The 23789-nt window shown below is 42.3% G+C and overlaps 1 protein-coding gene across 2 annotated transcripts in view; it reads left to right on the forward strand.

Annotated features, from left to right (window-relative positions):
• plxna1b (plexin A1b) overlaps window positions 1-23085 on the forward strand; it is a 179424-nt gene extending 156339 nt beyond the window's left edge. The window contains exons 19-32 of one of the 2 annotated variants that reach the window (XM_020086726.2): window positions 224-367; window positions 1721-1955; window positions 5354-5502; window positions 6941-7197; window positions 9429-9495; window positions 12081-12227; window positions 12649-12808; window positions 13332-13435; window positions 13608-13704; window positions 15679-15869; window positions 18093-18262; window positions 18601-18813; window positions 19110-19260; window positions 19587-23085. In XM_020086726.2, the coding sequence (XP_019942285.1) occupies window positions 224-367; window positions 1721-1955; window positions 5354-5502; window positions 6941-7197; window positions 9429-9495; window positions 12081-12227; window positions 12649-12808; window positions 13332-13435; window positions 13608-13704; window positions 15679-15869; window positions 18093-18262; window positions 18601-18813; window positions 19110-19260; window positions 19587-19682 (2181 nt within the window). In that variant the 3' untranslated portion in view covers window positions 19683-23085. The remainder of the gene's footprint in view (window positions 1-223; window positions 368-1720; window positions 1956-5353; window positions 5503-6940; window positions 7198-9428; window positions 9496-12080; window positions 12228-12648; window positions 12809-13331; window positions 13436-13607; window positions 13705-15678; window positions 15870-18092; window positions 18263-18600; window positions 18814-19109; window positions 19261-19586) is intronic. The other variant, XM_020086728.2, reaches the window with a different exon arrangement.
• The last annotated feature ends 704 nt before the right edge of the window (window positions 23086-23789 follow it).

Consider the following 23789-nt stretch of genomic DNA (forward strand, 5'->3'; position numbering starts at 1 on the left):
TTAGTGAAAGTCACATTTTTCAGGTTGCAGGTCAGTTTCTGAAAATGATTATCCGTCAAACAGATGTGCTGTTGCTATGGTTACCTGCAGTTTAAAGTTTCTTCACACTGATTCTCTCTTACTAAATCTCAGTTGGAGTTGGTGCTTTTGCATTTGTTCTTGGAGACCACCTCAGACTTGAACCTTCTGTAATTAAACAACGCATGTGTGTGTCTGTTTCCAGGGCCGTAACCTAATTCCTGCAGCCCCAGGAAACACTAAGCTGAACTACACAGTGCTGATCGGGGAGACACCCTGCATTCTCACCCTATCGGAGAGCCAGCTGTTGTGTGAATGGCCTAACCTGACCGGAGAACACAAAGTCACTGTAAGTAAAACTTAAATCGCTTTGTTCAGGACTGTTTTGCTTTTTCTCATTGTGTGCTATGTCTCTCTTCTTCATATACAGATACAGTCATATATTATATATCTTATAAGATGAGCATCATACCCCTCTGTGTTACAGTTTTCTATCCTAAGTACTTGTTATTTCATCATCTTCTTGCTTCATTTCTTACTACCTCTGGAGCATCTGGCTTTCCCATTTTTTCAGCCTGTCTTCTACAGCTGCTCTTGTCTCTGCTGTGCTATTCACCCATCTTTTAATGTCAATCCACTTCCTGCCTTTTCATTCATTCTTTTCATTATTTCCTTCCCATCCATCAGACCTAAATCTCATAAATTACTCTAGATATCTCTTCCCCCATTCACATAGCTGCATGCACACAAACAGACGTGCACACACATCCCTTCTCTTGCACCACTGGCTGTGTTTGTGACTGTATTTATATCTTAGAGGCTTTTGATTGGTCTCGTTTGGCTGCCATCCTCCTTGGGATTTGAACAGTATTGATATTCAATAGAGACCAAAAAATGGCTAGTGGGCGTAAGAGGTCTGTGCTGTGTCTATTTTTACCTCCTTCCATTTAGTGTTTCATAGACAGAAGCCTGTTGAAGATGGGATAAAAAGGAAAAAAATATGATGGAGGAAAAAACGTCCCTCTTTTTTTAATTCACATGTTCTGCAAGCCAGAACTGTTTTTATGTGATATGGTTGAACATATAGTGTGTGTGTGTGTGTGTGTGTGTGTGTGTGTGTGTGTGTGTGTGTGTGTGTGTGTGTGTGTGTGTGTGTGTGTGTGTGTGTGTGTGTCTGCGACATGGGATTAAATATTGGAACCTTGCATGCCATTTTTTCACTATCATATTGCATTTATAGCAGTTGTGGCCAGGTATAGGCCAAACATTTGGTAATCATCACTTGGAACAGTTCAGCAGCTCTTTTAGATAAGTCTTGGCTGAAAACCACAGGAGATAGAGCCTTTTCTGTGAGGGCCCCTACACTTTGGAACAATCCGCCAGAAGAGATTTGACTTGCAGAATTGGTTACCTTTTTATCTGTCTTCTTAAGAAACATCTTTATAAAAAAGCTTTCATCACATGATGTCCATGACTTTTATTATCTTCATTATTATTATTTTTACTCTGATTGTTTGTGAATTTCATATTCTTGTTGTAAAGCACTTTGTCACTAAGTGCTATAGAAATGAAGTTATTATAACTACAAAGTTGGTATCATGCCAACAAAAGCCATTACTTTCTTCTGCGTATTTGTGCAGTGCCATTCTTCCACCTGCTCAACATACAAGTGTGCAACTTTTCTATTATGTGTTTCTATTAGGTGCGTGTTGGAGGCTTTGAATACTCACCGGGGACCCTGCAGATCTACTCAGACAGCCTGCTCACCCTGCCTGCCATCATCGGTATAGGCGGAGGTGGTGGCCTGCTCCTGCTGGTCATCATAGTGGTGCTGATTGCCTACAAGAGAAAGTCAAGAGATGCCGACCGCACACTCAAGCGGCTTCAACTGCAGATGGACAACCTGGAGTCCAGGGTGGCCCTCGAGTGCAAAGAAGGTGAGTTTTGACAGAGTCGGGAGGTTGTGCCTCAAGCTGGTCAACTCTGAAAAGTTATTTATGTAATGCTGGTATTCTCCTTGTAGGTTTTCTTACTCATTTTTATATTTCCTGTAAAGCTCTCTCTCATTGCACCTTCACCTCAAAAGCTGCACAACTCCCATTCAGCATTCCTGTCCATTTCTCTCTTTGCTCCCCCTCAACACCCCCCAAGCCCCCTACCCCCCTTACCTGGCACTACCAACTGTCCCCCTGCTGTTAAGTAGCAATGGTGTGTATGTGTGTATGTGTGGGTGTGTGAGTGTGCATGTGTGCGTGGGTGTTGGTGTGTTTCCAGAGGAGTACTTTGATCTGAACCAACCACCAGATGTTGGCTCTCCACCTCACAAGAGAGCCGCCTGGCTGGCCTCACTACCATCCACACTGCGAGATGGAGGTTAGATAGATACAGGGCACAGAGGTGGCCAAGTCAGGGATAGTGAGAGAAGGGTTTTGACAAAGAAAAATCATAGGGGGGACTAACACACCAGCACATTGGCATATATTCATTGGATAGGAACCTGTGTGGATCAGGTGGGAGCCCAGTGATGCTGTTGTCTTATCTGGAGAGAGAGATTGGGATAAATAGTAGAATATTAATAACCATGGTCATAGAGATCATTTCACTTGGGTGACTGTTTTAGTGAACCTCAACCTAAACAATAACATACATTTATTGTAGTTAATAGCAGCGATAAGGTTTTCTACTGACTGCTGTTTCCAGCAGGTGTAGAGCAGTCCACCAATCATATAAGAATATATACAACAGCTTGCTTCATAGCCTATTAGCTACTTTGCTACATCCATTGAAATAGATAAAACTATAAGAACTACAAAAATAGCAGCAGGTGTGCATGACACTGACAGATTGCTTAGTGAGTTGACTTAATGAAAGAACCACTTGATTTAGTTAGTTAGAGGGGAACTCCACTCAAGGCAGCTTGAGGCTACATTAGCTGCCACAAACATATCACTCCTCAAGTGTCTGCTCAAATTGCATCGTGGGAAATGTAGGAGACAGGGTTTTGACAGGGAAGAGTGTTTAATAAAGTGTGTTTAATAAAAAAAAGACTGGTCCTGCTGCATCAATGTTGATCATGTTTTAAGATTTTGTCCATCGATGGAGTGTTCTTACAAATACTGCCACTGCAGTTTGTGTATAAATGATGTTGGCATAATTTGTGCATCAAGCTAAAAAAATTAATTAAATGGTAGTTCTGTTAGATTATTGGCTATGGTAAATGCACAAGTCCTCTACAGTCCACATCCCATATTTAAAATCCAGACTAACCACACTTGGTTTAGTTTTAAATCCACACTGAGATTAACCCCTGAAGACATCATTAGTGAGAAACTCATTTTAAAGTGTAAAATCTGTGGAGCGACCTGCATGTGCTCTTTACACTGCACAGCAAATGTCTTTCCTTGAGTCATGCAGGACTGTGCCAGTCATGTACTTAGTTATTGGCTCACACCACTTCGCTTAACACTCAACTCTTCATGTCCTGTTCTTTTGCAACTACCTTAAATCACATACACCCAAAAACTCACACAGCAGGTCAAACTGATTGGCTGGGGTGTGTGACGGTGAGTCCAGGTGCCCTGACCCTGTCTGTCCTCTGCTGTCTGGAAGACAACGAGAGGATGGATGGAGGGAGGGAGTGGGATGTCGCAAGGGAGATAAATAAGCTGGACTACTTGGGAGAGGAGGGCTGGTGGGAGATGGATTTGAAGATTATAAGAGAGGAAATACAAGAGAAAGGCAAGCAGAGAAGAGTTAAGTCAGGGAGATAAGTTGTGGGAAATAAAGATTGGAAGATAATTGTAGATAAATATTTGCTTTTAGAAGTGGATGGGTGATCGACAGATTGAAAAGAGAAAGTTATCAGAATATAGAGAAGACAGAAAAGAATATAAATAAGTGATGGACAGTAGGAAGGTAGAATGAACTGCTTTTTATTCACAACAATATTGACTTTTAGAATGAAGATAGAGTGATGAAAAGAAAGAGGGTGAGTGGACGGGGCACTGTATAGAATAAAAGACTGAAGAAAGTGATGGAGGGCCCAAGAGAAAAAAAAACAGATAAATGGAGGAATATAGTAACAGCAAGGGAGAGAGAGAGGTGACCTCTAAATGAGACTGAAGAGAGGAAAGAGGAAGAGAGGGATAGGGTGACACACACCATCTGTTAGTCTGGGCTTTAGTTTATTTGTTTGGGTTGTGTATCCATGTGTTGGTGTGTTTTGGATGATGCTACACGGCACACACACACATGCACAGATTTAAGCTAATGCAACCATATAGCTGCTCCTCAAGGGAGTTTTATAAAAATCGAATTGAGGCAGTTCACCAAAAGCACGAGCAATGGGCACTATTGTGTGAATATGATTGTGAGAATGGATTTGATCCCATTTGTTCCCTCTACATTTGACTTGTGAAGCCAGTGGAGTGTACAGAGTAGGGTCAGAACACACAGAATGGAGAATGTGTGAAAACATTGACACGTGCCCTCACATAAATCATCTGGGCACGAGGTTGTGTTCGGCTGAGGGGCAAGACAAGAAAAGTGTGTGTGTGTTTGCAGGAGTAAATGCATGTGGGGTGGCAGCGTGTAATGTGTGTGCACTCACAGGCTCATGTTCCTGCATGTGTGCAATTCCATCCTGAACTCCCCTCCAGCCACTGAGCACCAGAACACTTTCCTCTCCGTCCTCCCTCTGCTTCTTCACTCCATCTTTCTCTCTGCCCCTCAGCACAGAGCAGTCACATATTGCCGCTTTTCACTGCTGCTACTCCTCCACCCACCTCCATCTTTTCCTTACTTTCACAAATGTTGACTTTTTCCTTTCTATAGCACGGTGTTTGTGGAAAGAAGGTACACGGAGACACAGGTAGTCTCATGAGTCGCGCTGAAGGTGTTTTAACTCATATAAAGAGCTGTGACCTGTCCCCACTTTATTTTTGTTTGTGTTTCCTTCAGTCTTGATTCTGGAAAAAAATTATTACCTAAGAAAACCACTTTACATTAGAGATTTTAATAATATAATTGCCCTTGACTGCTGTGTGTGAATGGAATGTCTGAGTGAAAGAGAAGTACAGAAACGCTTTATGTATGGGTAAATGTAATGTGTGTAAAGCACTTTGAGTGATTGTCAAAACTAAAGCAGTGCTATATAAATTCAGTGTTTGTGTTGGGCCACCACTTGCAGAATGCATAACACCAAACTGAAGATTGATTATTATAAAACGTGCAACCAAACTCTTGATTTCAAATCAATTTATCAGTAGTAATACCTTTGTTATTTAAGTCTTAAAATGTATTAAATTCACATCTCCTCATCCTTCCTTTGGTGCAGCCTTTGCAGAGCTGCAGACGGACATCCACGAACTCACCCAGGAGCTGGACGGAGCTGGAATCCCTTTCCTGGACTATCGCACCTACGCCATGAGGGTCCTCTTCCCCGGGATTGAGGACCATCCTGTGCTCAAGGAGATGGAGGTACGGGTCAGTAGAGAGCTCTCTGAACACACATACACACAAACAGTCTGAATGAATGGAAGTTGAGTGTGTGTACATTTTGAGATGAGTGATTATTGTCTAAAGAGGACATTTTAAGAAAGGATTATTCCAGTAAATGAAACTTATTCACTTATTTTAGAGGAAGAGAAACTATGAAACATCTCTGACTCAGCTGAGTTAGAGGTAGACTGAGTGAGAAGAAGAGAGTTCCAGTATTAGTAAGAAAAAACACTGAGGTGAAATATTTCTTTCTGGCCAAGTTCCTTTTTGATGTAATACAGAGAAGGGATGGTTCTTTTTTGGGGATTGAGCAATGTCTGAGCTCCACTAAAACCTGGTGCAAGTGATAGATTGCTTCAACAGGACAGAGCCTGTTCGAGGCTCCTGAGAAAGCAATGTTCACACGTTCAATAAAACACTCCCCTCTGCTGCTGCTCATTTCTCCAGAGGGAATACTACTTCACTCACATGAACCTCACATGAACTCACATGGACTGTGTGGACACCATAACGCAGCATGTGCACGTTAATATACCAGGGTGGCATGGCCAAACTAAATCTGTGTGTGGGAAAAAACTGCACCTACCCCCATCTCCCTGTGTATACATTAGACTGTCACACATACGTTACATGGAAACACACACTTGCTCTGTGCTGACACGCATGTAAGGTGGCGGCTGCAGGGACTCTGGTTTGAGGTGCGCAGTTTCTATCAACTGTATTCCAAAGCGATAGTGTAGCACACCATTGGATTTTCATTTGTATGGCCCAGGCAATCACAGGCCACAGTAGTGTGCTGGCAGGCAGATCAATTTCTTATTACGGCATGAAGCTCACATTCTCACTTCAAACCTGCGTTCCTCTCCCTCAGAAGGGGGGAGGTCTGCCCGCCGCTTTGAGAGGAAAAGAATCGGCAGAAAGGAGGGGCAGTTAGGGATTGAGGGAGGTAAAGAGAGGGAGAGATACATATTGCAGATATAATTGTGAATGGGAATGTGTGCCTCTTTTCCCAATGTACCCTTCATCTGATATTCCTCGTTCTCACACGTGCTCATTAATCCATCTCTCAACTATAACTGCAAACCAATTCTTTTCTCCACATCCTCCTCTTCATCCTGCTCTTAATCTCTTCATCTGCCTCTTCCTCACTCAATTCTGTGCATACCTCATTTTCTGCCTTTTTCTGATTTGCACTTTTTCTCTCATGCCACTTCATTTAACCTCTTCCCTTCTTCACTGCACTCCTGTTTCTAATTCTCCTCACCCAATTTCCATCTGCCTTCACACTACCTTTATTCCCTTCCTCGCCTCCATTTCATTTTCTCTTCCCTTTTTCCACCAAATTAATACCTTTCCCTCATCCAACCATCTTCTGCACTTCTCATTGTTCTTCCCACCATGACCTCCATCACCTCTCCTCCAGGTCCCCGCTAACGTGGAGAAGGCTCTGACATTGTTCGGCCAGCTGCTGACCAAAAAGCACTTCTTGCTTACCTTCATCCGCACTCTGGAGGCGCAGCGGTCCTTCTCCATGCGAGACAGAGGCAACGTGGCCTCCCTCATCATGACGGCTCTGCAGGGGGAGATGGAGTATGCCACGGGTGTCCTCAAGCAGCTCCTGTCTGACCTCATTGACAAAAACTTGGAGAGCAAGAACCACCCCAAGCTCTTACTCAGGAGGTACGAAAAACTTGCAGGGAGACTGAAACTGGCTCTGACTCTGTACAAAAAACATGTCTCGTCTACACAGATCAGTGTTTCCACACTGAGGGTTTAAGTTTGAGGTACTGTTTCATATGTCTTCAGGCCTTTTTTGGGTTAGGATGCCTTCAAGTGTGTAACTTGACCATTTAGCCTTCCAAAAAAGGAAAAAGCAACAAAAAGTTTAACAGTGAAAAAGAACTTTCAAAACCAAGCAAACATTTTTGCACATTCATATTACTAATCATGATGCTAACACAGGGAGATGATGCTCTGTGAGCAGGGAGCAGTGATTGTAGCTTTTAGAGGTTTACACTGTGTGTATGTCGTTGCCTCGTCCCTATCTCTTTATTCTGTCCCTGTCAGAGAGGATTACACCCCTGAGCACACACACACTCCCAGTGGATCCACAGTCAGACGCAGAGACAGTCAGTCTCTTTCTCCCCGTGCACATAGTGTGAAAGGTGGGGGGGTTGGGCCAAGGAATTCAAAGGGAGAGAGAATTTACAACGGAGGCTGTCAGGAATAGAGAGACAAAGGATTGGCAAAAAGGAAATATGTGCATTGATGTGCAGTGGTGATTGTCAGAAAGAGAGGACACAATGAGATGGAAGTAGAAACACAGGGTGAAGCTGGAGGACAGGAAGAAAGAAAATCTCTTGGAAGGTAGAGAGGTTCAATATATAGAGAGAGTAGATGAAAAGGGAGAGAAGAGAAGTAAAAATTAACTACAGCAGACTGCGAGCCAGGAAAAGTTACACGCATTTAGGGAAAGATACAATTAGAGAAATGGCCTGTCTCCAAATAAATTAGAATTAGACATTAAATGATAAAAAAAGTTGTGTCCTCCTTTTCCCCGGAGAGATATTTAATTAAAAATCTAATCAAATAAATGATTCTCAGTCAATGTGCCGGTGTGAAGCCTTTTTCAATCCCCTCTTGGGGCATACGGTCACAACACGCTGTCCCTGTTAACTACACCAGCCTCGGGAGCTGGCATTAATAAGCTTGGCAATTATTACACATGGTTCACCCTGTTTTGGTCTTTTTACTGCAAAAGATAGGCTTTAGAAATTTGTATTTTTAGACATACAGTATTCACCGAAAAGAACAGAACAACTTGATTTCATTTAGTTTGATTTGTTAATTGTAGACTCAGCTGTGGACAGCAAGGCTGCATCAAAACTTCCTCCTGTAGCACATTTATAAACTTTGAAAAAAGAGGTGCTGGCACATATCCGACATAAATACGATGATGTTAGAAGTCGCCCACCATCAAATCCCAACATGCCTAAAAGCGTGTTCTGTCCAGGTGTGTTCGCCTGCTTCGTCCTTTGTCATCCAATCCTTCGCTCTGCCTCATCTTTCATCCGGTGTATTTTGCTGACAGCCATGAAAAAAACAATGCTCTACATACATCAAACAACACTCAACAGTCAAACAGGGAGGCTCGCAGCAGCGTAGGAGTTCACGTCGTGTTCCTGCTACAGGCCTTCACAAGATTCACCAGCACATTGGCCTAGTTTCTCGTGTTTCCCTTTATTCCTTTACTCTTCCTCCATTGTCACAAAAACGCAGCTTTTCTGTGCAAAGTTGAGAAGAAAAACATCTAATGCTGTCACAACTCAACAAAATGTACCTTTCCTCACCTTTTGCACCTTGTGCTCTGCTAATGACAAAATTATTTTTATTCTTTGCAAGCAGGGGAGCATGGCCTAGTTAGACAACGCAGTAACCCAACAGAAGCCTTTTTAAAATTTCAGATAGTTTGCATTCATTCCTCATTCATCTAAACAAGGAATGGATAAGTAGACAGTCTTCCTGTTTCTCCCTTGTGTGAAACGTAAGGAAGGTGGAAAGTGAGAGGGTAAATCTGAGGACGATGACAAATGGAGAGAAAACTTTTTTCTTTTACTTTGTTTTTGTGGTTTTTACCTTCCTGCCCATCTCCCTTTCAGTCGTTTAACAAATTAGATGAAATAAGTTCATTAATGACAACTTAGCTTTGTATTTATTTAGTTCACCAGTTCTACAGAGGTTTACTTTATTACATTTATAAGGTTTTGTGATTGACGAGAGAAGTTCACAAATTATGCTAATTGCTTTATTTTGCAATGAAGACAAGTAGGTTTGTTGTTTGTTTCTTTTCACTCTCATCCTCTCCCCCCCTCACCCATTGCCTTCTTCTTCCCCTTTTATGACTCTTCCAGGACGGAGTCCGTCGCTGAGAAGATGCTCACCAACTGGTTCACCTTCCTGCTTTACAAGTTCCTCAAGGTAATGTTGTCTGATACACAGACACACACACACACACACAGTCACACACAACTTTCAGGCAAAATGCCTCACCAACACACACACACACACACACACACACACACACACACACACACACACACACACACAGCTGCAACATTAGATAAGGCAGAGGCAGCAGGCTACCTATCGCTTACCTCTGCCTTTCATGTGGTAAATTCTGCTTTCTCCAAAATGAGGAATGTGCAGAGTCTGAAGCTCCGTTCAGACAGAGCTGCTCATGTTGTTGTGATCGCTGTAGCCTGTCGCACTAACCTGTCCTCTCTTTGTGTCCCTTACTGGATTCTTTCAGAGCCAGAAAACTGTGTGTGTGTGTGGTGTGTGTGTGTGGTGTTTGTCCCTTCAGAGCTTTTGGGCTTAGCAAAAGAGGACGCCAGAGATCTTACACAAATGCATTCTCTCATTTCTCTGTCTGTCTGTCTGTCTGTATGTTTTCTTTCTCTTTTTGAATTACTTTCTCTCTGATATGGAATCAGAGGGAATTATTGAGGCTTAAACTGTGTTAAATTCTTGTTTCCACACAGACGCACACACTCACACGTCGCACATTCAAAATTCGCTGCAGCTAATCAGTTCGCAGTGGGGCCTTAAACCCCAGCCAGGATAGGTATTCTGTTGGACACTAAACCAGCCAAGCGCCTGGGGGTCTCGGTAAACATCTGTGTTTGTGAGTGTGTAAAGTTTGAGTGTGTGTGTGTGTGTGTGTGTGTGTGTGTTGGCCTCGTTTGTGAGACCGGTCAGCCATTGTTGGGTTCAGAGACAGGGTAGTGTGTTTACAGGAAAGCAGTGTGGGATCTTTTATAACAGCTGTTGATGAATTTCACACGAGACAAAAGGAATGACAGCAAAAGGTGGATGACTGTAGAGACAATGTTTAGAAAAGGGAAAAAAGAAGCACAAGCAGTTATAAAGAGATGATAGGAAGTTTTTAAAATGAATAACAATTTCCACAGAAAGTGAGAAAGGGGAAATGAATGGAATTGTAAAATTGAGGTAATGACTTGCGGTAGCTAGTAGCAAGGTTACCAGCCTAGCTTTAATCTAACCTCTGCAGTACAGCACCTCTCTTTCTCCCCAGTTTTTTCAGGAGAAAAGCCTCAAACAATTTCAAGGTTCGGCCAGGTGTGAATAGAGATGAGTAAAGGTCAAGTAGTTGTTCAAAGGGAGGAAAGAGATGGAGCTTATACCTTAGAAAAAACACCTTTTATCCATTACCCTGCTCTTAGGGTTCACTTGTTCTCCTTTGCTCTGACGTGTTTGAGAGTTTGAGGAGACACATGGTTACTCTATTTCTGCAGATGAGGAAAAGAGTCCTGGGGTTAAAAACACTGCAACAAGGCTAAATTCAGTAAGAAGTGAAAGGGATGATTCGCAATTTGTTTTATGGGATGCATGGTTTCTTAATTCTTAAAATAATTATAAACACCTTTACATTTTTGTAATGTTTTAAAATTTTATTTGTTGCTCAACCTGGTTCCAGGCTTAAAACTCTTTTTTATCAAGATTTTCTGAAATCTCAATGGAGAAAAAGAATGGGAAATGTACTTGTGGAACCAGAAACATTCAAAAAGTGGGTGGTCACTGTTGCACTGTCTTGGTTTTCCACACTGGTATGAACTAAAGGAGACACAAGTGCTGTGCTGCAGCTCAGTGCTGGTTTGTACGCTGCTACAAAGACAGGACATCTGCCTGTGTGCTGTGTTTTCTCCATAGGAGGCAGGCAGTGCTAGATTATCCCACAGAGTTCATATGACAGCTCAGCAAGATGACTGACATGTGTTGATGCATGAACATTCTCAGCTGAGGGGCAGAGGGCAGGCCTCGCAATGTACTCCCTCTGTCCTCTCGCTACAAAGTTGAATGTTGAGTGGGAGTCATTGGGTAAACAGCGTTGATTTGAGACCAAGAATATTTTTTTCTAATATAATGCAATTAAAGTGCTGTTGTATAAGCAAGCAGTGCTGAGTTGTCAGGCCAGCAGAACAAGTGAGTGAGAGAAAAAGGGAAGGAGTGAAAGAGACAAGGGGCCCAACATCCCAGCGCTCGTTGCCTGTTTGACACGTCTCACGCACCAAAGTGCTTCTCCAAGCGTTTTTCACCCCTCAGTCATTAACCTTCTATTAACTCCTCCATCAATTGCCACTCACTTACACTCACACTTTCTCTGATTTCTCCCCTTTTGCTCACTGACTTTCACATGCACACACACACACATACACACACACGAGAGTAATAAATGCTATTTTTCCCAAAGTAGAGACACAGGGGAGAGGCTTGAGTGCGTGAGAAAAGTGTGTGAGGCAGTGAGAGAATGCTCTGTGTGCGTGCGTTGGTGTCTCACCCCCCTGTCAATTTTCAGCACTGTAGCCAACACAGGCCATGGCCTCGTCCTTCAGCGCTCTGCCTGTGTTTGACATCAAGAAAATTAGGGGAAAAAAATGTACTTTTTGCTGTTGTGTACTTTTTATTGTTGCTAAACTTGCACAGTTGCATTTGTAGTTTGTATTTTAACAATCAGTCGACAACCCCCCCCCCTCTGTTCTCAGGAGTGTGCTGGTGAGCCTCTCTTCATGCTTTACTGTGCCATGAAGCAGCAGATGGAAAAGGGACCAATAGACTCGATCACAGGAGAGGCTCGCTACTCCCTCAGCGAGGACAAACTCATCAGACAGCAGATTGACTACAAGACTTTGGTCAGTATGCACGCGCAGTTGGAGCATAGATTGGAGCAGAGTGTTAACACATGCACACATGCAGTTCACTTCATGTAGTCATGTGATTTGTGTCCAGTAATCTAAATCAAAGACCATTTTGCAGTTTTTGGAAATACTGACTGCCTGCAAATCCACAAAAGATCCTCTGAGCTTCATGACTTCAACATAATACAAGCATAAAACCGACACGACCTCTGATTCTGATCAAATGCTTTTATAATAAAAATAATTATAATGATAATGAACAGCTTAGTGTGCACTCCTCTGTAGTTGAATATCGATTGTAAACTGTGTTATGTGTAGGTTTGCAGGTCAGAAATCATCAATAGCTAATGCTCCCAGTCTGTGCTGACATCCTGCTCTAAATATGACCTCTGGCCTTTGCCTTCCACCTCTGTAGACGCTGCACTGTGTGAACCCCGAGAATGAAAATGCTCCAGAGGTGACGGTGAAGAGTCTGAACTGTGACACAGTGATGCAGGTGAAAGAGAAGCTGCTGGACGCTGTGTACAAGGGAACACCGTACTCCCAGAGACCAAAGGCTTCAGATATGGACCTGGGTAAGAAGACGAGGAACTCACGCACACACACCAAGACACAGAGCACAGGTGCACTCCTCCAGGGGGTGAAAGAGGGAATCATTTCAAGGGCTCTTTTAAACAGCAGGGGCCCCCTAAGACAGGAGAGGGGATTCTGTACAAAAATACATTTAAGTGAGGAGCAAAAAGTCATTTAAATTATGCAAATTACACAAATTCTAAATTGCATTAGGTCACTGAACATAATTATCTGTGTCCTTTTTTAGCTGTAGATTGATTGGTGTGTCTGAAAAGAGGCCATTGTAAGGAGAGTCTCTCAATCCACTCCCCATGTCTGTCTTCATTCCCTCATAGATAAGAAACATGCACAACCTTTTTTCCACTATTTTATCTATTTTTGTATCATGTTTTAAAATGCAACAAAGACAATATACACCAACAGGGTAGGATATAACCCACACATTACAAACAAAGACAAACCAAGAAGACGATGGTAACGACGTGGTTCTCACCTGTATCTCCTCTGTGTTTTATCGTGTGGCAGAATGGCGGCAGGGCAGGATGGCTCGTATCATCCTTCAGGACGAGGATGTCACCACTAAGATCGACAATGACTGGAAGAGACTCAACACCCTGGCTCACTACCAGGTACCTCACGGCTCAGACACATTGATGAGGCTGCATATTGTTGACACAGTTTTAGGTGGAATAGTAGCAAAAGTAAAGAATCTGAGCACAGTGGTAATTTCTGTCTTTGAACTATAATCTTGCTGTTGGATGTTCTCTGCAGTGTTGACTGATTTTGAAAATCATTTTTTAGGTCACAGATGGCTCGGTTATTGCCCTGGTGCCGAAACAGAACTCAGCCTACAACATCTCCAACTCCTCCACATTCACCAAGTCCCTCAGCAGATACGGTACGAGAAAATGTGTGTGTATGTGTGTGTGCGTGCGTGTGTGTCTTAATACTCTGTTGGCAGATACAATGCTAAACTGCATAACTGGTATTGTCTCCAAACTAGATTTCTGTACTTGTATTTTAAAATGTTTTTGAAAATGTGACATTGTTGCACAGAAACCAGGAAGAACCACTAAACTATATGTTACTATGATTCAACAGCATCTCACAATGATTTCCACACTTTGAAAATGTCAGTTTGACTTATCTCTGTAGTAGATGCCTAACTAGATCCATATTTTCCTTCTCTTCCAAACAAAATTTAGAGTTGGTGAACTACTGCTCGTTGGCACGCAGTTTCGTAGAACAGAGTTTTTCTTTATAAAGAATATTCAGCTAAATTCCATTTGGTGAAAAACTTTTTCTTGTGATAATAAACTTGAAGAGGATGTCATGTGCGACAGCTGTCAGCAGCAGTTTGACAGTAGAGGAGCTGGTATTGTCCTTGCTGACTGTCTGGTTTTATAAGCTCTTAATCTCATGTCTTTTTAAGTCAGTCTGTCTGATCTCCTTTATGCCTGGTTTGTCTATGTAGTGTGTAATGTAGACAGTATAATGCAAAAACACATACAAGCTTTGTGTAGATTAATTAGTGATTATTGCTCAGAAAACGACGATACACAATATAGAACTCCTGAGCAGCTCCTTGTTCTGTCTATGAAATTTGCAAATGAACAGAAAGAGATTACTAAGACACCCCCTGGTGCTTAGGCCCTGCTCATTAGCATGGCCAAGATACAATGGCATCCAACTTTAACTGAGGTGTAGCATACTCTTATGTCTGCCCCTTGATACATGAACATGATGCATTCTGGGAGATACTTGTACCTCAAACACCTGATTCCAGCTGATCCTATCTGGATCCATGGTTTGTCACAGCACAGCATGACACAACTATGAGGTTACAAATAGATAAGCAAAGAAAAAAAGATTTACTAATGTTTTAAATAAATGTGTCTTCATGAAATGGTCCCCCCAATGATTAAAACAAATCTGAAAGATCCAGACACTGTCCACATGCCAACAGGCACAAGTTAATGTCAGGTGTAATAGATTTTTTTCATCCCTCTCTCGCCCTCTCTGCTCCGGAGCCCTGCCATCGTGGCGTACACATAAATACTCACTAACAGCCCCATCACACTTACTCTGTACTTCCCTGGTCCAAATTCTCTCTTGACATTTTGAACCTCTCAATCCTTTCCTGCTTTGTCACACAACTGACAAGCATTCAAACTGAAAGCGTAATGCTCCATGTCACAAAATGCAGGATCACTGTCCAACAAAGAGATGGCGGGAGGGAGAGAAGAGAAGAGAGAGTGACAGATACATTTATTCTGAAATGAGAGTGACATGCAAGTAGAAGAAGCTGTCACCTTCAGAAATGTTTTCAACTTCACACAGAGATTTTGCTGTTGCAGCTGCCTCAGATTTTGTATTCATGTGTTTTGCCACCTGCGTTGTTCAAACTGGTTCCCCTTGAAATGCTGATTAAGTCTGAATGAATTACACCTCGACAGACTGAGCAGCACCAAGTGTAGGCTGCTCTGTGTCTGTTAATACCCTTCTCAACCACAGGAACTAGGTTCAGACACACCGCAAGCTTCAGCCCTGTTACACTGACACTAACGTCTGTTAAGCCATCATTAGTTCAAATTCGATCTGACTTTTTCTTTATGTCAAAGCCAAATATATTCACATACTTGAAAAAACACTATAAGACAGAACAGACAGAGATACAGAGTAACAATCCTGCACATTATCCCTGAACCTCTAGAGGAGGAGCTCTGAGAAAGTAGAGCACCATCCCAAGCTCCTCTTCTGCTCTGTGAACCCTCAACGGTTAAATTAAAAAATCCAAACAACTGTGTCAAAACACTACTCTGTGTCTGTTCCTACCCGCTCACCGTTCCTCCCATGTCTCATCTGCCTCCAGAGAGCATGCTGAGGACGGCCAGCAGTCCAGACAGCTTGCGCTCCCGAACTCCTATGATCACCCCCGACCTCGAGAGCGGCACCAAACTGTGGCATCTGGTCAAGAACCATGACCACTCAGATCAGAGGGAAGGAGACAGAGGGAGCAAGATGGTCTCTGAGATCTACCTGACAAGACTGCTGGCCACCAAGGTATGGAGAAGCTGTATCTCCACACACAAGCACACACACACACACACATACACAAACACACACACACACATACACAAACACACACACACACACACACACACACACACACACACACACACATACACACACCTTTAGCCAACAACCCCACGCCGCCAATAGCCTTGTCATGTTGCCTGCTGCCACCAGCAGCCCCTACTGACCTTTGTTTGGTGGTGGTCTCAAAGCTCATTAATATGTTTCATAACCTTTTGCACAAAGACAAACATATGCACAGGAATGAGTGTGTGTGTCTTAATTAGGAGGTTGACCTTTGACTATTGAGTTGTTTGGTTGGTGTTACTGGGCCCTGTTGGTGGCCTCAGGGCTTTTAGGCCCAAAGCTTTTATGTTGTGATCATTATTCACTGAATTCCTCCATGTCATCCAGACCACACTGTCTAACCTGCACTCAGGTTTATTTTCTTAGTTCAGTGTGCATCTTCAGGTTATTTGGAGTCAGGCTCAGTGTTGATATTCTGGAGAAACAGTGTTTAACTAACAGCCATTAGTCAGAGTGTGATAGTGCATGTTTTGGCATCTTCACGAGTAATTACAGGTTTTTGTGAAGTTTTTGCAACTTTAGGTTTCCCTACAAAGCAAACATTGCATTCCTGCATATCTCACATTTGCCAATAATAATTTTTAAAGTGAATAAGTAACAAGAATGACAATAAAACTATTTGGATTAATGAGCCTTTATGGTAATTTATCATTGATATAACGTTTTTGTTTTGTTTTTGCCTTTTTTCCCACTTAAGCACTAAATCAAAAAGGACTCAAAGTAATAATGAGAAATGTTTGAAATATAGCCATTTCTTTCCTCAAAAGCAAGACTTGCTTTCTCTACCAAGCTAAACACTCAAAAAGAAAAGGAAAAAAAAGCCAGATTTGCACATGTGGGGCCAAGTAATAATAAATATCCAATGTAAGCTGAAGACAATGTGAGAAATGGAACAGATGACTGGAGTGTGAGTTCACTGACAGTTGGCAACAGTTCCTCTTCCTTTACAGTTCATCATTCCACTGTAACTTAACTTAAAACTTGTGTTTTGTCACGACTCCACTGACACACTCATCTCAAGAAACAAACCTTCACATCATCCACATTAACATAATGAACAAAAACACAACAAATATTCAGCTCTGTAACAGTGTCAAGCTTTTGCTCTCATTTGCAAGCATTAACTATCTTGGTGCTCACCCTCCTTCCTCTGCCTGGATGTTTCACTCATTAGCTCTACATTTCCATTGTTGGAGCTCCAGGTAGGAAAGTGCGAGTTTAGAGGCATCGGTGCTGCTGCGATTGGGAAATGATTAACATGCACGCCAGAGGAAGACAATGGGGACAACTTGGAGCGCCGCAGTTTGTTCTCATTTATTACAGCTCCCACAGCTTTGTGTATTTTGGAAGCTGATTTGTGGCTGTGTGAACAAATACAAAACTGCAGATTAAACTTCTGGCTGGTTTAAATAAGATTTTGTGAAAGGTGGCCTGAATGCTTGAAGATGGAGAAGACGGCCCCTTTAACACTTATGAAAATTTCAAATCATTGTAACTTCAGAGGAGCTAGTGAGCTTTCAGAATCCAGAGTTGTATGATGTGGTAAAAAACACTGAGCCTGGGGCTGAACTGTCATTGGACTCCATCCTAAACTCTGTAAAGAACACCAGTCATCATCACAAACACAGACAGTTGGAGTTCTATAAGCAAAGCACTGCCACTGACAGCCATCGCCTACAGCCACACCATCTCCAGTAAACAGGACTGTGCAGCAGAGCCAGTTGTTTAGTGCTGCTGTAACTCAAGTGAAACTAACAAGGATGTCTACATATGAAATACAATGTTATATGAATGTGTCAAACACTTGGTTCTACTTTTTTAATTACCTCCACCAGAGAGGGGATCTTTTTTAGTCTGTTATTTATACAAAAAGTACTCGAGCGATTTCCATGAACTTGTGTGGAGGGGGGGGGGCATGACTCAAGGAATAACCCATCAAATATTGGTGTGAGATGGGGCCTTTTTTAACATTGCCATTGATCCAAAAAAACATCTCACATGTTTAGGGGACTGATATTTATGAGTGAATCCAATTTGGTTTCATAAGTGAAGGTGTGCACTCTGGTCCCTCTACTCAAATTGTTTTTGCAAACAAACTAATGCAGCGTTGCTTCTCGTGCTCAGGGTACGCTCCAGAAGTTTGTGGATGACCTGTTTGAGACCATCTTCAGCACAGCACACAGAGGCAGCGCTCTGCCTCTCGCCATCAAGTACATGTTTGACTTCTTGGATGAGCAGGCAGACAAACACTCCATATCAGACTCTGATGTGCGGCACACTTGGAAGAGCAACTGGTGAGTGTGTGTGTGTGCACCCTGTGTGAAAGAGCATCATCTGGATCATTTGGAAGTTGCTTTGTGTCTCATTAGTGTTGTAGAAAAGTTGCTGTACTGTTAAAAAAACTGTAAGTTAGTGAATATGCTGCACTTTCACACTGGCAGTGCAGCCGAATGTACTGTGTTCTTATTTCCCCTACCTCAGGCATTTTATCTCTCAGACACCTCCTTTGTTCAGCCATAGAGTGTGTATGCAGCTTCATTCATCGCACTGCTCTCTGCACCTTGATAGCATGTCAAGTCCTTCTAACTGCAACTCTTCCTCTCGTTTCACCTTATTCCCCTGATCGCTCTAGTCTTCCGCTGCGGTTCTGGGTGAATGTGATCAAGAACCCACAGTTCGTCTTTGACATCCACAAGAACAGCATCACAGACGCCTGCTTATCTGTGGTGGCTCAGACCTTCATGGACTCATGTTCAACATCAGAGCATAAACTCGGGAAGGACTCGCCTTCCAACAAGCTGCTCTACGCTAAAGACATCCCCAACTACAAGAACTGGGTGGAAAGGTACACGAACAAATGTTTGACTTGTTTTGTCATGGTTTTGGTCATTTGGTCATGATTATCTTGAGAAAAAAGAATGACAATGTTTAAATCACCTATAATGTCAATGTCCAAGTGTCGGTCTTAGATTGTGGTGATAAATGCAGCCCCATTCACTCTGAAAATTAGACACAGTGTACCGCAGTTCTCTGTTTTATTACTGGGCCTTAGAGCTCATCACTATGATTTGTGATGGTATTTTCTCTGACGTTTTTAAGATAAAATTGTCAAGATTTCAACGTTTGATGTGGTTTCTCCAGGTACTACTCTGACATCTCGAGGATGCCAGTCATCAGCGACCAGGACATGAGTGCCTACCTGGCAGAGCAGTCGCGCCTGCATGCCAACCAGTTCAACAGCATGTCGGCCCTAAATGAGATCTACTCCTACATCGTCAAATACAAGGACGAGGTGAGATATCAGTGCGGCTTTCTATTTAACCTCCATTGTTCTGCACGTCTTACCTGCTTACCTCACTACACCTACACTGTGGACAGGTGTTGGTGAAAATGTATTTGGTCTGTTTAGCTTATTCCAGTAACATAAGGTTAAAGATAGTCAGGCTTATTGTAAATGTAAATATGGTCAGGCTAACTGAGGAGCCTGGCCTGTATTAGCAGTCAAACTTTGTGGTTGCTCAGCCATTATTCAAATACCAGCTTTTACATTAAAATGCCATAATGCATTTTAAACTGTATATACATGGGGTTCTCTGACCTCTTCCCCTCTATCCTCAGATCTTGTCGGCTTTGGAGCGGGACGAGCAGGCGAGGAGACAGAGACTGAGGAGCAAGCTGGAGCAGGTCATCGACACAATGGCGCTGACCAGCTGAGGACCATCCAGCACCTCCATCTTCCTCCTTCTCTTTACTTCTCGTCTCCATCTGTCTCTCTCCCTCGCTCCTCTCACCCAGAAAAACAAACAAAACTCCAACCCCCAACAATACAGACAAACTGCAAACGGACTGAAGCAGTATACTGCAACCTGGGGGGGTTCGGCAGAGATGGGCGGGCCTGTGTACGCTTACATGTGTATGTGTGTGTTTGTGTGCGGCCCCATACGGTGTGAGGGACTGGGACACCGGACACTTTCACACATGCATACGTGGAGAAACATGTCAACTGACAGCATTTGATTATTGTGGATGTTGGTGTCTGTGGTTTGCTTGATTTTGATTTCAGGACTTTTGTGGTGACAAAGCGATGGTCAGGAAAGAAACAATGGTAGCCAGAAAAGGAACTCCATATATGGCGTCATCATTAGCAGGATGGACCAATCAGCGATGAGCCTATGGAGAGAGGCTCTCTAGGTCATGTGACTCCAACGGGTGTCACAGATGTTAGATTTTTTTTTCTTTTTTTGTATAAATGTAATCAACTGCCCACTCTCTGATCTCTCGCCACTTGTATTACTGCTGAATTTGCACAATTTACAGAAACGTTACAAAGGAAGACTATATAGATATTATATATAAATACAGCTACGTTTTTAAAGAAAGATTAGGGAGCAAACATTTTTGTTGTTTTCCTTTTCATTTTGAAACAAACAATAAAAATACATCAATGAAACATGATTTGGTATTTCAAGTACAAAAAGAAAAGAACGTAGACAAAAAAAGAAAAAGAAACAAAAAAGTTGTACTGTGCCATGTTTTCTTTGAATGTTGTTTAGTGCAAAGACATTTTGTTAGATGGAATGTGCTACCGTATGATTTTAAATATGAACATGCCTAGTGACTGAAAATAATTGTTTGAGTAATGACCCCATTTTAGATCCTCGATGAAATTAGCGGGGAGCAAGACGACGCGTGTTGTCAGTCTTCTCGGGTTCGGACGATTCATGGTGTCATGGTGATAAACATGAAGTTGCTGTTGTTCCTATTCGATTGGTGCAATCTTTCTGGTTTCACAAAACCAAATATTTACTCACAGGATTGTTGCTTTATCGTGATTAGTGTCTGGTTCCATGGCCGGTTCTTCTCCTCAAGGGGCGAGAAGAAGTGACAGTTCAGTGCGTCACAGTGTTGTGACTGAACAATGAAGTAGCTACATTGCACTACAGGAAATATTCCCATTCGCCCCGTTTAGCACGTACCCGACAAATCTAACCGCGAGGACTCCACCTGTGCAGAGTTTGTGTTTCGCATCTCTTGAAGGATCATTCATTTTCTGAAGCAGCCCCGTGAGAGCGAGGCCGGGGTCTCTGCGCTCTCAGATTCTGTTTACGTCTTTACAGGAGCCACGCTGAGGTCAGGCGGAGCTTAGTGGAGCCTCTCAGTGATGAAACAAAGTGGGAAAAGCTGTTTCAAGCCTAAGGCCTCCTCTTTTTTCTTACTTTCTCAATGTTAATACCCAAATAAAGGGGCAAGGAAAAGGTCTAGTGAGCGTCTCTCTCCACCTCTAACCTATCTATTTGAGACAGGGATTTTAGCTCTTTATCCATAAGGGGAGGAGTGAAGAACAATGCAGAGGTGAGACACCTCCGTTCATTAGCTACACGAGGATGAGTAATCCTCCACATAGCCTGCAGCTCCTGTTTCAGAACTAGCCTATTGCCATGTGTGGCTTAAGCTTTTTTTATTACTGATCTCCTAAGAGGATTTCTTTGTTTTTTTTTTTGAAGTCTTGAAGTCATGGTTTTTAAATTTGTGGTGAGAAATAATGTTTTCCAATTATTTTTTTTTTCTGCTTGCCGAAAAACCAAACTGTGGTCTGTAAATTGTTTTTGTTGATGTTTTCATTTGTAAATTGTATACTTTTCATGATGAACAAAAGCTGTTTGCCATTCTTTTGTAATCAGACTGTTTTTCTTGTTTGTTTTTATTTTCCACATGTAAATTGTACATTTTACGGTACACAGAAGACAACATTTTCTCCTTTGGTTTGCCTGAAAGTTTAAGTACTTGCCCGAACTCAAGGTTTAATTTCCTGATCTCAAGGATCAAAATGAAATAGTTGCATCAGATGAGCGTCTGTGTCTTTGTGATGGAAACGTGACTTGCTGCTTTATCTCTTGTACTTTGTTTTTCTATCTGATTTTAGAGCTGTTATTTTATGCTGATCAGAAATGCTGTCGCTGTCCATCTTTATGCCAGGTTCCTCAGAAAGAAAGAAAAAAAAACAATCATCTGTTACATATGAGAATTGTGAGCACACCCTACAAATACCTGTCACCATTTTGTTTACAAATGTGAGATGTGACTTTGTCAGGACTTGATCATTTAAAAAAGAAGTTTTGAGGGACCACTCCGCCCTGGTTAGGAGACAAAAGTCCTCTCAGCCGAACGTGTTGTAAAACCTCCACCTACATAAGCTCAGCCCGCTGTACAAACAGTTTAAACATGTTATTTTCTTCTGACCTTTTGCTGTACGTGCACACTGTGGTGCTCTAATTGTAGATCACTTGGACAGAAAAGAGATGACTGCTGTTCCAGAGCTCAGCAGTGCTGTTAGAATGAGTTCAGTGTATAGTGAGAAAAAACCCACCACTCACTCCCTGCAGCAACTGACTGAGGCCGCAGGGTCCAACTGATCTATCCGACTCTATAGACATTCTCAGTTCATTCTCAGGTTCATGCTTCATGTGGGTTGTAATTTGGTCTCATCTTTAGAGAAGCTTCCCTTCTCTGTCCTTCATCCTGCGCTGTTCATTGTGATAACTGACTTGTATCTATTGTTATTGAGGTGGTTGAAAGTCAGTGCGTCGCTTGAACGTGTAACAAGAACGATGTGCCGACTGTAGTTGGACAGAGTTGCAGGGTTTTTGCTGTTTTTCTGTCAAATCAGAACAAATTAACAAGTGGAGTTCACTGCTCTGCCTCCAGTCTGAGCTCAGTCAGCACACAGCCATGCATCTCATGTTTAATTCTCAGCTCTTCAGACATGCTAAGTCACACTTATGCCTTTCCAAACCCTGGTGGAATCAAATGCAAAGTCTTGGCATCTTTCTGTTTCAGTTTTTTTCCCCCTGCTGTTCTCCAATTCTGGAAACGTGGTGGTTGGTCTTTTTTTTTCCAAAATGGAAGTTGCATATGCTCCTTGGAAACGCAAAGCAAGTGACTTTCAGACTCGGCAAAAGGAATTTTAATACTACAGACATCAGACTTGAAGCGACTGTCACAAGTTTGCAGGTTAACATTCATTGTGTAAATATTCTGTTATTTCCTATTTTGCAGATTTACTACTTGTAAATAAACACGCATCAAGGAGAGATTAAACATTTTTTGCTAAATAAAATGTGACTTGGTATTTTTATTTTATGACTAATTTGAAGGAAGAAGCACTGTAGTAATGATCTGTGTTAGTCACTAAACTATATGATTATATAATGTATGTATGCCACATACATGGATACACACACAAACATAGATATGTATGTATGTGTGTTTCACGAGTCTCACGCGTGTTTACTGTGGAGGAGAAGAGCTTTATCACAGGCTTTTGAACTTTCCTGAATTTTTTCATACACAAAAAACCCAAGAGTACCTGTCAGTTGCGTCATCGCTGCACAGGAAATAATGTGATCCTAGCAGCGGAAGTTGGTCATTTTTTATATCAGCAAACAAACTGATAAGTATGTGAGAGGCTCAGTTTGAATCACATCAATAAAAAAAGCAGCATCTCTCCTCCCAACTTATTTCCATAGATGCTTCAATCACCTGCACAACCTTGAAGAGATTCTCCTCTTTAGTGACAGGAAGCTTGCTGAGTGGTGACGTGTGTCAGCAAACACATGCTCGTGTTAGTGTTCGTCACAATAGCTCAGTATTCGCCACTGAATCCACCCCTGCTTGTTTACGTAGTTACTGGAAACACGAGCAAGTTGCTAACTGTTTTCTTCATTGAATTCTAATTTTGAGTTCCGTCTGAAAACTCCAGCTCCTGTGTGAAGTGCAATCTATATCTTTGTTTGCATCATATCATTTAGTAGAATCATCTAT

The sequence above is a fragment of the Paralichthys olivaceus genome, chromosome 2, assembly GCF_024713975.1.
Source record: "Paralichthys olivaceus isolate ysfri-2021 chromosome 2, ASM2471397v2, whole genome shotgun sequence".
NCBI lineage: Eukaryota > Metazoa > Chordata > Actinopteri > Pleuronectiformes > Paralichthyidae > Paralichthys > Paralichthys olivaceus.